This window comes from Adiantum capillus-veneris, chromosome 12 (genome assembly GCF_014529385.1).
Source record: "Adiantum capillus-veneris isolate H3 chromosome 12, ASM1452938v2, whole genome shotgun sequence".
Lineage (NCBI taxonomy): Eukaryota > Viridiplantae > Streptophyta > Polypodiopsida > Polypodiales > Pteridaceae > Adiantum > Adiantum capillus-veneris.
Window position 1 is genome coordinate 153,760,865 of NC_140942.1, and position 14,642 is coordinate 153,775,506.

At 46.3% G+C, this 14,642-nt stretch overlaps 1 protein-coding gene across 1 annotated transcript in view; it reads left to right on the forward strand.

Annotated features, from left to right (window-relative positions):
* Positions 1-14,642, forward strand: part of LOC147446708 (putative 2-carboxy-D-arabinitol-1-phosphatase) — a 73,195-nt gene that overhangs the window by 43,258 nt on the left and 15,295 nt on the right. Inside the window, exons 2-6 of the mRNA XM_086525875.1 lie at positions 8,354-8,571; positions 8,648-8,767; positions 9,179-9,278; positions 9,353-9,492; positions 9,614-9,693. Of these exons, the coding sequence (XP_086382001.1) occupies positions 8,354-8,571; positions 8,648-8,767; positions 9,179-9,278; positions 9,353-9,492; positions 9,614-9,693 (658 nt within the window). The remainder of the gene's footprint in view (positions 1-8,353; positions 8,572-8,647; positions 8,768-9,178; positions 9,279-9,352; positions 9,493-9,613; positions 9,694-14,642) is intronic.

Sequence of the window (14,642 nt, forward strand, 5' to 3'; positions counted from 1 at the left end):
CACCTCAGAAAGACGAAAATAACGCAAGGCACACTGGTGCTACTCTATCAGGCAAAATATTTGAAAAAAGCAAAGAAGCTGGTTCCAGCTTGGCAAGGGCCCTTCGTGGTGGAAGAGATTTTATCATAGGGGGCAGTCCAGTTAGTCACGTTGGAAGGCGTTCCTTTGCCACTGGTAAATGGCTCCAGAATCAAGTGCTATTACTCCTCTGAGTAAAGGGTCTGCAACTATTCCGCCATCTGTAGGTTTTATTTCCCATCTCTCTCATCCCCACTATCCTTCCATCAGTATGGTGTTCTGTTACTATCTCAGTTTCTGCTATGTCTGTAAGTTTCCGCCTTTCCTCTAAGATATCTTTTCTCCACTAAGTCTTGGTAATTGGGTAGTGTCGTGAACTTCTACAGTCCAATCACTCCTCTAATCGTTTCTATCCTCAATGTTAATTGCTGTTAAGTACTAAGATCTTTCCAGTTCGGGAGTCTCCAAAAGTCGTGGTTTTGTTCAGTTTGAACAAGTGTAATTGCTTAGATGGCGATTGAGACAGGGATCACATGTAATCAAGGACTTGGACTTGATGAGGCTCACAATGCAAAACTCTCTATGTGAAGAATATGGCGGAGTATGTCAAAAATCTTTTGGTCCCATTAGCAGTGCAGTTAGTATTCTAGCTGCAGGAAGGGGCCATTAGAGTTCTGGATTTTGACTCCAAAACTTGCTTGGTTGCTTGAGAACCTACACTTGTCTTCTCCTTGCATCTGACCACTTGTCTTCTCCTTGCATCTGACCACTGCATCCTTCTCTTCTCGGTTGACCACTGCATCCTTCTCTTCTCTGTTATCTGAGCCGCCTTTACCCTCTCCCTGGACCCTATCCCTCTACCCAACCTCTCGCCCTACTCTCCCTCACCCCCTCGACTCTAACTTACCCTAACCCCCTCCCCTTAAAGTCTCGACTCTACCCTCCCCTTACTCCCCTCGCCCCTACCCTACCTAAAACCACTCGCCCCTACCCTACTCCACCCCCTCTCACCCCTACCCTCTAACCACCCCCTCTCGCCCCTACCCTACCTAAAACCCCTCGCCCCTACCCTACCCCACCCCCACTCGCCCCTACCCTCTAACCACCCCCTCGCCCCTACCCTCTACCACTCGCCCCTACCCTCTAACACCCCTCTCGCCCCTACCCTACCCACACTCGCCCCTACCCACCCTCAACCCCCTCGCCCCTATCCACCCTCACCCCCTCGCCCCTACCGACCTTACTCCCCTCGCCCCTACCCACTCCCTCTCTACCCTCGTCCCTACCCTCCCTCTTCCCTCGCCCCTATCCAATCTCTACCCTCCTCCTTGCACCCGTCGCCCCTACCCCAACCCAACCCAACCCTCGCCTTACTTCCCTCGCCCTTACCCTATCCAAATCCCTCGTCCTCACTAATCCCCTCGCCCAAACTCTTCTTCCTGCATCATCCGCCTGCATCCATCGCTTTGTTGAAAGATCATCAGTCTGCATCCATCGCTTTTTGAAAGTACAGGCTACTCGCTTCTTGCTTAATCAAGATTTTCCAAGTAATAAGCTTTTCCAGGTACAGCTTTTGGGAAATAGTATACTCCAACTACAGCGCTACATCTCTCATCCAGAGTTCACCCTGCACACTGCACATTGACCAAGCCAAGGAGCTAGCTTTACGATGGCTGGTACAAGCAAACAAGTAAGGAAGAAGAAAGCTCTCTCTCCAGAGAGGCCAATTGAGACATCCCAAAGTTCTGCAGAGGAAGAGGATGTGGATACCTCCAGCCATGGCCTCACCAATGTTTCTTCCACTGATCACAGTGATGAAAATTACAAGGCGTCCGACTCAAGCTCTGTTTCTGACTCAGAGTCTTCTAGCAAAGAGGAAGAGGAAGAGGATGAAGAAGAAGAAGCTGTAAAGAACCAAAAGAACAGGAAAGCCATCATGCAGGTATTGAGTCATCAAATTCCTCGGCCTCCTTCTTCCAAGACCCAAACCAAGTTCACACTGAACTTCCATCTGCAGCAGCCTCATCCGTCTCTTCGAGAAGTCTTATCAAAAGACCAGCTAAACAAGCTAGGTCTGTCAGCATTAGCAGACACCGATCTCCCTTTTGATATTCCCATGGATATGGTGCATGCACTCAAGTTTTTTCCCAAAGTCAAAGGACACCCACTGACTGCTACACGAATTGGTAACGCTTTGGGGATGACAACCTTTCCTGCAGTAAAACCGGCTACGCGAACCTATTCACAACTTTTGAAAGATGCGACAATCGAGGCATGCAAAGAGCTACTTAGTACGAGTCATGTTGACTATGCAAGGAATAAAAAGCTCTGGGCCATTTTCAAGTATTACTTTTTGGTCAGAGATCCTAAAGTCAGCCACGGCAAGGGCAAGGGCAAGGGCAAGGCCAGATGTGACGTGCCTACTATATTCTCGCACTGCGAAGGCCTATACTGCCTCATCCACACCATCCCGTGTGGCTTTCATCAAATTTTATTTACCTCTTTACAGTCGCGGGCAAAAAGATTCAGAGCTCAGGTGCAATCTGTGCAATCTAGCTTTCAATGCTTCGCAGCTCCGATGTTGGCTTGGGTCATTAATATACCTGTTAGTCCTATGGATGTGGATGCGGCGATGCGGCGTAAAAGCTCTAAGGGAAAAGGGAAAGATATTGAACAGACAATGGATCTATCTGAAAAGCCAAAGAAAAAGAGAGCAAAGGTAGTGAAGGACATAGTAGAACTTTTTAGTATCCCTGCGAGTTTCGGAAAGCCAACAGCTTCGAGTGAAGCAACCAGTTCGACGTTCCTCGCATACGGTCGCTACTGATTCGATGGTAAGTTCAGGTGGTGCAGATCACACTATGCATGTCATAGATGTGGCTTCTACAGTGTGTGTTTCTCTCTCTACTGCTGCTATTTTTACCCCTACCACAGTGACTAGCTCCCACGTCCCAATGGCAGTTGCTTCTTCTCCTATGCATAGTCCTGCGGCAACCACTCCCACCATCTCTACTTCGACAGAGAGGCATGCGCCTAGTCCACCACGAGCAGTGCCATTGGTCACACCAGTCCCACCAGCTATACCACTTGCCAGCTCTCTTCACCCTGACACTGTTACAGGACCTTCCACAGGGTCGGACTCTCCATCATTTTTTCGGCTATCTGAGGATATATTGCAGGAGTCTAGGCAAGCCATTGCCACCATTGAGCTGGGAGCAGAGCGTTTAGCAGCTACACACCAGCATCACGCAGCTACTTACGCAGCTATGGAGGGAGCTCTGAAGGTTGCTGAGAGCGCCATCGCTGATAGGGATGCCACTATTTTCGCACTCCAACAGGCCCTGAAGTTAAAGTCTCAAGTGATTAGTGACCTTCAGAATTAACTACAAGGATTTAGAGAATTGCTGTTACATGAAAATAGGGCAACACAACCTACGATGATGGGTATGAGATATGGGTGGACTGGAGCAGGTACACCAGTGCAGCATGCACCAACGGGTCCTTCTCAGCAGTTTATGGGACTTTACTCACAGACTCCAGTTCCCATTCAGTACTACAATCAACAACAACAACAATATCCTCCTCCTCAGGGGTTTCAGTCTTCACCATTGCCTCAGATGCAAAATAGTGATGGAGTTGCTGGAGCACATCGCCATGGCTGTGTTACTCGACGTCCTTAGTACACTACAGGACAGGTGCCACCATTTGCCCAGCAGTAGGTGGCTGGTCATTTCTCAGGAAGCACACTTACTGACAGGAGAGCTCACATACAACAAGGCCCCACAATCGATTTGATGGCTCCACCTCCAGAGGCTGATACTTCGGATGCAGCAGTGGCCACCACTCTATCTCTTGGATGACAGATTCAGGAGCTCACCATTGTACATACTAGTAGTTTTCTTTCACAGTTTCAGTCTTCCTCTCACCGAGACGGTGAGCGGTCTTGTGGCGGGCAACCTGTAGCAGGGCTACAGCGTCACTTCACAGGACAGACAGTTGGACAGATAGCTACAGTTGGTCTGGTTCACACTGGACGGACCCTTTTGGGCTGGGAGTGACACGTGGCAGGGTACCTACGGTGGTCTAGTGGACATCGTGGCCAGGTCACCACCACCACTCAGTTTGGAGATAGACTTAGCTGGCTGGACATTTATGAGCCGTTGGTGGCTCTTTATGGTTGTACATATGAGTAGTCGTTTTGGGCTAGTTCTATTATCTTGTAGTAGTTGGCTTGGTAGTGAGTCTTACACAGAGCACCTCCGCACTCACCCTGCACATCTGAGCCTCGACACCCCATTTGTACCTGTGAGTCCTGGGCTGGAGCTGAGTGTGATGCCACGCCAGAGTCTGTACATGGTTCTTTGAGATAGTCGAGTCCACATGTTCTGGTCCACTGTTGTGTCTGTTGTTCTGTTGTTATCCATTGTTTCTGTGTTTCATTCTGTTTGAGTGAGTTTCCATTTGTTGAGTGAGATCGTCACGCACATTGCACTGAGGGGCACCCACATTGTAGAGAGCACGACACATTATCCGCGCTACACTCTGTCATGTGAGCATCTGTCAAGCTCCAACTCACCAACATCCAGCTCTCTTAGCATCACATCTGAAGTGTCGGAGAGGACTATCTGAAAATTGTCCGTTCGGGCAATCCCCTAGGAGGATGATATCACCATCCCTAGAACTCTGAAAACTCCCATATATCATCATCTAGTATAGAGAAAGGTGATTGTCCTCTAGATGCAGCATATACTGACACACTAGGGGGAAGTAACATATGGCAATGTACAGAAATCGGTCTGTGTCAACTCTCAGTCTCACCCACATGTATCTAGCATATGACCGTCTCTCCATACAATATGTAGTAGTGGTTGTAACTCCTCCATAAATAGCACTGCTACTCCTCCTGAACCTCTCTCCCATGCTCAAATCTCTCGAGTTCTGTGGGCTGTCTCTCATCTGTATCCCACCATATGTGGCATAAGCTGTCCAGGGGCCTGATGAGTCTCTGAGAAGAAAACAATGTCCATGTCTCTGAAACTATCCTCAAAGGCACCAACGTCCAATTTCATAGATCCATTACAATTCCAAGTAGCCATCTTCAGTGTGGTCCCATAGTCTCACACCGTCATGTAGAGCGCCGCTCTACAATCATCACCGGACCATTTCTGTAAAAGGTCATCTTTCCCTTCTCCCTTGCCGCCGTAATCTCTGGCATTACCTCTCTCATATGCGCAAGCTGTGAGATAGTGAGATCATCACCGAGGAAAATACTTGTCTTCTTGAGAGTAGGCCTCTTTTTCAAGAATTCCTTCTTCTCTTCCAAGGAGGGGAAGCATAATATGAGAGCTCTCCCTTTTGAAGATTCTCCCGGGCCATCACTCTTCTTGCCCACTCTCCATGTTTTTTTGTGTGAAGGCTTGTCCACTCCCATCATGGCTGTGAGATTTGTGACCTCTTTTTCCACATTGTTTATGTCCTTGAGGCCGATTACCCTTACATGTAGAGCCCGCATCCTCCTCTTTTGTTCCTCTTCGAAGTTCGAGGGTCATGTTAATAAGAGTGGGTGTACAAGGAGCTTCCTTACCTTTCCCTTTCTTGGCGATCTCAATCCATTTTTCGGCCGCCTCTGCTTTCTTTTGTGTTGTGGAGATGACCGTGGTCCATGACTTTTTCTCCTCGTCTTCCTTGATAACCCGTATTTCTTTTCTCATGGTATTCAATTCTTCCATCATGGATGGCTGAATTTCACCTTCTTTGAGCCGCCTACTTTTTGCTGCAAGAAGTTCACCTTGGAGAGTTCGGATTGTGGCTTCTTGTGAAGCCGCTTGCTCTTCGATGCGAGAAATCCTTTCGCATAGGTTCCTCTTCTCCTCTTTCCATTCCTCCAAATTTCGAAGAAAGGTTGTATCCATCTCTTTCTTCCACTCCTTCACTTCAGCCTCAAGTGTTGATATCCGCTTGTTGGTGATTGAGAACTTCATGTTGAGAGGGGGGCGGGCTTTAGCCACTAGGGAGGCCGTGTGAAAGGTGTCAATGGGTAGGCCAATGGAGGGAGACCATGTCAATGGGCAGCCCAATGGAGCGAACCATGGCGTGGAAGCACAAAGGGGGGGAGAGAGAGAGAGAGAGAGAGAGAGAGAGAGAGAGAAAGAAAGAAAGAAAGAAAGATTTTTAACGTCTATGTCAGGCCGAAATCGGCCTATGAGACAAATCAAATGTACATTGTGTGTATGTCATCCGTCTATCGGAAAGACAAATGAAACAAAATTGATACAAAACTGAGCTGAAAGTAGGTAGTGGAGTATCTGAGGAGGGATGGAGCTCTATCTCTAGGGGTATATGCATGTCTGTATGCTCAAGGTAGTACAATCATGAGAATGCAGAGAGAGAGAGAGAGAGACGACACTGCATGTCGGGTCGCAATCACCCTCGAGGTCCCCCCTTGCTCTGTTGCCAGAGCAAGTGCTTGCTTTATTACTCGTACAAATGCTGATACAATGATGCTAAATGTTGAGATGTTAATGGGTACTTGAAACTACCGATGTTGGGTACTGACGAGATACTGAAGGGTACTGTGTAAATGCTTGATACCGCGAGGTTAAGGACTGGGTACTGCTGGTACTTGGAGCTTGATACTGCGGGTACTCCAGGGTACTATTGGTGCTTGTAACTGCGGGTACTTGGGTACCGAAGGTACTTGGGTGCTAAGGACATGGCGGTCTTGATGATCCCTACTCTAAGCTAGGCAAGAGCCAAGCCAAAACGCAAGGGGTGCTAGATGTTGGGGTATTGCGTTGATGATGATGACGACGATGACGAGGGGTACTTGTGCTACGGTGTTGCTGAGGTACTAAAAGGTATTGCTGGAGATACTTGGTATCGACGATGACAAGGCTGTGGGCTGATCTGCTATCGCCAAAGACGGTGATGGCTGAAAAACTGACAACGCTACTGATATGCGGGGGTTGATCGTTGAATTCAAGATGCTTAGAGCTGAAAAACGCTGGTGGGAGAGGCTGTGGGAAAACGCCAAGCCTGGTTGAAAACGTTGATGGCTGATGGGTACTGCTGAGAAGAGGGTGGTGTCGATACTACTTCGTCTTCTGCCTCTTTTGCCTTCTCTAGCGCCCAAAGGGCTTCTTTTATGTCAAATTCACTTATTAATAAGTGACTGCTCATATGCCTATATGCTTAGGTGACTAATGTGCAAGTGAGGGTATGCAACTATGACCGGTTAGGGCATATGTTAACTAGGATTGATGATAGACTGTAGGAGAATCTTGTTCGTGTGGCGCAAGTGCAGTGTGCACGTGACAACTTTTCCACGGATCGGCAATTGAATGGCGAGAATTATGCCATTTGGAAAGCGACCATGATGGCAGTCTTCGACTCTTACGAGCTTGGAGGTTTTGTCACCAACAACTTTCTAAAGCCAAGGGAACCTGCGGGAGTGAAGCTATGAGAACATGTCAATGCTCGAACCTGATCATTTTTTATCCTCAATAGTAAACCATCAATCAGCCGGTTGATGAAGGACACAAAGTAGATTTGGAATTGGCTTTCATCTTTATATCTCTGATGAAGCGGGTAGCTTTGGAGGTGCACTTGAGGACCGTGGATGCCAAAGCAGTCATCCAACAAGATGCAAGGACTCCAATAGAAGATACTTCTTATGGGAAAGATGATCGGTTTAGAGGACATGGCCATCCAGCTTTTGGTGCAGTTACCTCCTTGGTATTCCAATTTCTATGCTTCACTTATTACGAGTGGCAGGTTGAATACTATTTCTTGGGACGAGATTGTTCCAATGGTGTTGGACCAAGAGGAGCGGTTCAATGCAGGGAAGAATCAGGCTCCAAAGCGTTGGCTAATTCTTCCAACAATAACAACAACAACAACAAGCAGAAGGGTAAGAAGAAAAACAACAACAATCCAAAGAAGGGTGATGCTGAAAAGGATGCCTTAAAGGCAGATCGGCATTCAAATCATTTTGATCGCACCGGGCATTCACTTGACATGCATAACTTTAATACTAGATGGGGTTTAATGTGTGAGCTATCCGAGTGGTTCGGCCATTGGTTAGTCTGCGAAGTTCAGCAAATCAGGATTATTCAGAGAGTCGTTTGTGGGTCTTTGTCTCTCAGCTTCCTCATTTACCCCACTAACATGTATACTTTATCCTTTACTGATCTACTTTTGCCTACTGTTGTGCTTTTCTATTGCCGTTTTGGCGTTATGTGATACAATGGGTTAAAGCCCACAATTTTATTTTATTTTTTAAAAGGGAAGAAAATAGAGAGATAGTGAGCTGCTGACCTGTCTTTGGATTTTGAAGGGACTGTAAATCACAGAGTGGGCGGGGCACAAGTATTAACTGATACTGTGGAGCAGTCTTTGGCAAACGAGCTGGTCAGTCGTCTACCTTTGACTGGTGGAGCTTTTGATTTCACTGGTGCAGCAAAGCCTCTCCTACAAAAACCTCTTAAGAAGGTCAAGCATGTGGTGCTTGTGCGACATGGCCTTAGCACGTGGAATGAAGACAGTAGGATCCAGGTTTAAACTAGAGACACATAACTACACTATGCAAGAAGTATTTAGTCCGAGTTGTAAACTCTCATGTCGGTTGCAGGGCAGTTCAGATTTATCGGTTTTATCTGAGAAGGGAGCAATGCAAGCTCTTAAATGCAAGGCGGCTTTGGAAAACATGAACTTCGACCAATGCTTTGCAAGTCCCATATCCCGTGCTAAGGTACACCTTAGTATTCTGCTTCCCTAGAGGTAAAGAGCATTGCATCTCTTCATCTAAGCTCTAGTCAGAACTATGAGTGTAGACTCTTGACCATGTTGACCTCTTCATGAGCATAGCTTCAGAAGCTGTGATCTTCAAATCATTTTGTTATGTTACTCTGTGCGTATGTGTGGGCATGTTTGTGTGACTAAAATTCGTGTGTGTGTGTGTGTGTGTGTGTGTGTGTGTGTGTGTGTGTGTGTGTGTGTGTGTGTGTGTGTGTGAGAGAGAGAGAGAGAGAGAGAGAGAGAGAGAGAGAGAGAGAGCGCCTGATATCATAGTGTAAAAATGTGCCTTGTATAGATATACCAATTGTGGCTTTACATCACTGAATGAAGCAAACCTTTTAGTGTTGTTGAACTGTTGTGACAGTCAATGGCAGAGCTGATCTGGCAAGGAAGGTCGGAGCCTCTTCTGTTCTTGGACACCCTGAAAGAAGCACACTTACACTTTTTGGAGGGAATGCGAAATGGTTTGTCAAAAGTTTACTTAGAAAAATGTATTCTTTAGAGCGCCACACTAACTATTCATACATGTTTGTTTTAGCGGATGCGAAAGTTCAATTTCCTGAGATTTATAGAGCATGGAGAGAGGATCCTTCTAATTTTCATATAGGAGGAGGTTATCCAGTTGTTGATTTGTGGGACAGGGCAAGGAAGGCTTGGGAGGAGATCTTGTCTGCAGAGGTAAGCCCCCGCCCCCCCCCCCCCCCCCCCCCCTCCCCCCCCAAAAAAAAAAAAAAAAAAAAGCTGGTTAAATGCTCCTTGTAATTGTCTGTATAACTCAACTATCTTCTTTATTGATCAGGGACAATCAGTTCTTGTGGTGACTCACAAGTCAATATTGAGAGCTTTAATATGCACAGCTCTTGGCATGGGGCCTGACAGGTAACGTTATATTACTATAACTCAGACGTTGTCTAGGCACATTATAGCCGCCCCCCCCTTCCCAAAAAAACCACACACTTTTCTTTTTTGGTAAATCGATCGATTAATTTATTAGTGGGAAACCTCAAAGCAAGGAAAACCCACCAAAAGGATCATATACAAGGGGAAGAACACATAAGTGGCCAGCTGTACAGCGTAGCTAGAAACATTCATAGGAAAGCTGATGTATCTCTTCGGTAATATCACCAACTGCCAAGGCAAACCGTAACGATTGCGTAAGAGAAAGCTTGAAGAGCGGGAATGGGTCTACATGAGTCGATGGAACATGTAAGCATTACGCCGACGCCACAGGGTCCAATAAGCCCAATATCTGACTCACATAAAGAAAACCGCGAAACGATGTAGTATCGGTGAGAAAATGCCAAATGCCCAAAACCTTTTGCGAAAGACAATCCCTAGAAAACAGAGCCACAGACAAGCCGATACACGGCGAAGGAAATCTCTAGTAATGCAGCAATCCCACAACAAGTGGCAGACTTTCTCTTCTGCAGTTGAGCAACGGACACAAGAAGAAGGGCGAATATGACGTGCCCTAAAAAAAAGACGACTAGGAGCACTCAAGCAAACAACGCCAAAGAAATAGTCGCTCCTTCAAAGGCAAACGGTTTTTTCACAAGGCAGAGAGAAGCTTCCTCCACCAGAGATCAAATTTGTGCATGTGCCAAAGGGCATTACAATGATTAGCAAGCCAAGATTGTGGTAGAAGAAGAGCATAAATTCGACTGGCAGAAATTTCTCGAAAAGGCGTTTCCCGAAGATTCCAATCAGACATACAATCTCCATTAGGCAAAGGTGTAAGAGGCAAAAAGTCGGGCAACATGGGTTGAAGCTCTCTCCAAAACTGATGGACAGTAATGCATGCCCAATCCAAAACGGCGAGTGGCGAAGGGAAAGTCAAAAGTATATCCAACCTCATCGACCACATCCTCAACCACACGAATGCCACAACCAGAGAGAAAGTAAGCCTGGCGAGGCGAGCGGTCGACCAAAGTAAGAGAGAATGCCCGGCTCCAATGGAGACTCTCCAAACGAAGTGAATCACCTTCCTACCGAGCATCCCATGATAGATGAATCGTAACCTCTATCCATGCAGAAACCAAAGTGGAAGCAAGCAGACATCCAGGAATGTGCCCTTCCATCTTGCCAAATACCACCTCCCAGATAGATGATTGCCAATGGCCAAATGAGGAAGTAACAACATGCTGACTGAGGTATGCAAACATCAGTGTCCAAGGCTGAATTTGTTGCACGAGTGCAGGCAACAACATAGCTTTCCTACCCTGCCTAACCGAACAATCAAGAGGTCAATATTCTGTTAATTCACCTTCTAGGATCCCCAAAGACGTTCTACAAGCATACAGGAAATAAACCACATTGGCCAACTTTGGACCGAACCCTAGGCACCACATCATGGCAACAATGAAGTTTCACTGTACAGTGTCAAAGGCCTTTTCAATATCAACTTGCATAAGCATACTACATGCCAATCATGACATTAGCCAGATTGTCCATAATCTGGCGATGTGGAATGAAACCATATTGAGCTTGATGGAGCCCTGCAAATAGATGATCCTTAATGCGGTGCACTAGCATCTTAGCCAATATCTTGTAAACCACCGGCATCAAAGTGACAGGGTGCCAATGAGAGAATCGCTCGCAAAGTGCTTGCTTAGGCAACAATTTAAGTAGACCTTCTTTCCAAGAAAGAGGCAAATCCTGTTTCTCCCATGTTGTAAAGCAATGGTTGTTCAAGATCCTCCCAGAAGGAGAGGAAAAATTCCACGGTAAGCCCATCCTAATCGGGAGACCGCCAACGGCCCAATGCCAGCAACGCACTATGCAATTCAGAATCAATGAATGGTTCCTCAAGGCAACGTGCATCTTGCGGGGATATGATCGGATGAACAAAAGAGAGCATCAATTGACGCGCATGGCAAGCAACCGAAGATGCCTGAGAAGGAGCAGCAAACACTTGTCGATAATGCAAAACCATGGCATCAGCAAGTTCCTACTTCGAAGAAGTCGAAACACCTGAGGGAAGCATAACCCACTTGATTGCTTGCGAGACCCTTGTATGATACAAATGCTTAAAGAATTGCTTCGAAGCGCAACTTTTATCCATAAAAGCCTATTGACGGGTACGTGCCTGCCATTTAGCAAGTTTTCGCTTATCGATGTGTTGAATATACACGCAAGTTTCACACAACTCCGATGTGTCAGAGGTAGACAAGGGCCGCAAATCAGCCAATACTTGCAATCGTTAACAAGCCTGTTTCGCAACCTTAACATCCCCCGGAGTGCACTACATGTAGTGTGTGCCATAGTCATAGATAACACTTTGCACCCTCATAACAAAGGGATACGAGGCAACATCAAGATCAAGATGCATGTGAGCAAGCAGAGGGGGAATAACATCAGAAATCATGTCACGAAAAACCTCATGAGTGAGGTAAGCATTGTTAATATGCAGCAGACGTTTTCTAGAAAGAGGCCGATCACAAAAAGACTGCCCAAAGCTCAAGGTCAACAAAAGAGGGTAGTGATCCGACAACTGCAAGGTGTAATCCATGCTCATGTCACATACAAAATCCTCATATTGTTGCAAATTAAGCAAATACCATCGATCTAACCGCGCTCGATAAGAAGAGTGAGCAACATGCTGAAAAGTAAAATGAGAGACATTGATGCAAATACCACCATAAATCAATCATCTGAGCAGAAGCAAAGAGATGATCCCATTCTTGCCTTTTCGCAAGCAACATATGTGAATTACCTGTGGTACTATCATCCATACCAGGGGTATTATTAAAGTCGTTGCAAAGGAATGCATTGGAAGTCCATGAGGAGAAGAGATGTCTCGCCATAAGGCAGCCCTTTGCCCAGAAGCCGTATGTGCATAAATGCCTCGAAATTCATTAACCTGACCATTCAACCAGCATTGAACCACCATCCAGCAACCTTTTGGATCATTATACAACAGAAGAGGTTGAAGCTCATGTCGATCTAGCATCAATAAACATGATTAATCTTGTAAACCAACATACGCAATCCAATAACCAGCAAAATAAGAACATTGACCAGAAAAGTCATGCTGATTGTGTTCTTGCAAAACAACTATGTTTGCCCTACCTGTATGTACATAATAGTGTCAGGGCAGTCGCCATTTATCAAGGTTACATAAACCACGTACATTGTATGAAATGCATTCAATGGCATTGTGCATCAGGAATCATATATACAACGACAAGAAACACAGGGATCAAGTGGAGGTGCCCATATGGACATCTCCATCCAGAATCCATGCGCTGAGTCAAAGCAGGAAACGTGTCCACAAAATTTACATGAGAGGTGGAAGTCTGAGCAAGAAGTTCATCCTTATAAGAGTGCATCGCTTTTTCCTAAGCATCAATCAACGTGCGATTGTCATTGTATGGAAGTTTCTTGAACGATACATTCTTATTGGCGTTACCAAGAGGAACATAATTACGGGAGGAGGGTGGAGTACGAATTTTCACTGCCTTATTAGGCACCACCCATGAGCTGACATCACTTGACCCAACATTTTTGCCTTTCACAGTGTTTCCATTCCCAGCATGAGCAGACTGCGGATTCTTATTTTTCCCTTTATCCACATTGGGAATCACCTTCATAGTAGAGACTCCATTTTGTTTAGCTTCACCGACAAGATTTTCCTACAGGGACAGGGTTAGACGAAGGAACAGCCGCCACAGGGGGCTGCAACATTGGTTCTGGACATTCAGATCGCATGTGACCGAATTTACCACATCGGAAACAGGAGTTCGCAAATTTGCCCCAATGAGTTTAAAAGGACGCTTGCCCAGCCATGGGTCCCCTAAATCCACCATAATTCCTTTGGGGGTATGCTTGTCCGTATCCCAAAGAATGCAAAACCTGTTGGTGTTTACATCCAATTTCGGGGGGCAAATCACCTTACCAAGCTAGGCGGCCAACAGCGGAAAGAAATGTCTCCACGTGCGAGGGAAATCAACAATTTCCACCCACACAGGGCATTTGTGACGAATAAGGGTTAGATAATCTTTCGTGAGTGCCCATGGCAGAACATGAGTCACCTACGTGCCAAAAAAGAGGGGAGACATTTCTAGCAAAAGGTTTCTAGCTTCAGTATCTGCCAATAAAACTTTATAGAACCCACGAGCACCAAAATAAACGCCTCGGATAGCCTGGCGTTTGAGAAGGAAATCAACCCATTGTCCGACATCTTGCGTAGTGGGCATTTTGCTGGGGAAAAACAAGATGACCGCATTCATGGCGTATTGCGCAACCGGATCCATAAGGTCTTGCACTGGAATACGCACCTCAAGGGCAAGTGCTTGACCATTCCAAGCTTTCCGAGCCTCTTTGAAGTCTTCATACAGACAACTTTTGATTTCAGAGGCAATCCCCAAAGCATTGTCCATGGCTTTGCGACGCTTGAAAACACACGGGAACTCTAACATGCAACAACGAGACCACGGCCGAATTAAAAATCAGATTTACACTACAATAGGCTTTGATTTTTTTGTGTTTCTTTTAATTTGATTATTATAAGCTATTTACACAGAGGGCATACATCTGCAAAATATCACTGCTTGGAAAACTGTACTGGAAAAAAAGCCAAAACTGCGTAGAACACCTGTGAGCTGAAAAACCCCAGAAAGGAAATGCAAGGAACAATCTGTACGCGGCGCGGAGCTGGAAAAAGACAGCGCAGAAGCTGCAAACTGTCACCACGGGGAAGGTCCACTGGCGCAAGGGTACCGTACACTGCAGGGGCAGCAAGTGCAGGTCGCGCTCAAGCCACATAGGGCAGGGCGCACTCACTCACACACACACACACACACACGCAATTGAAAAAAGAAAGGCTTGCC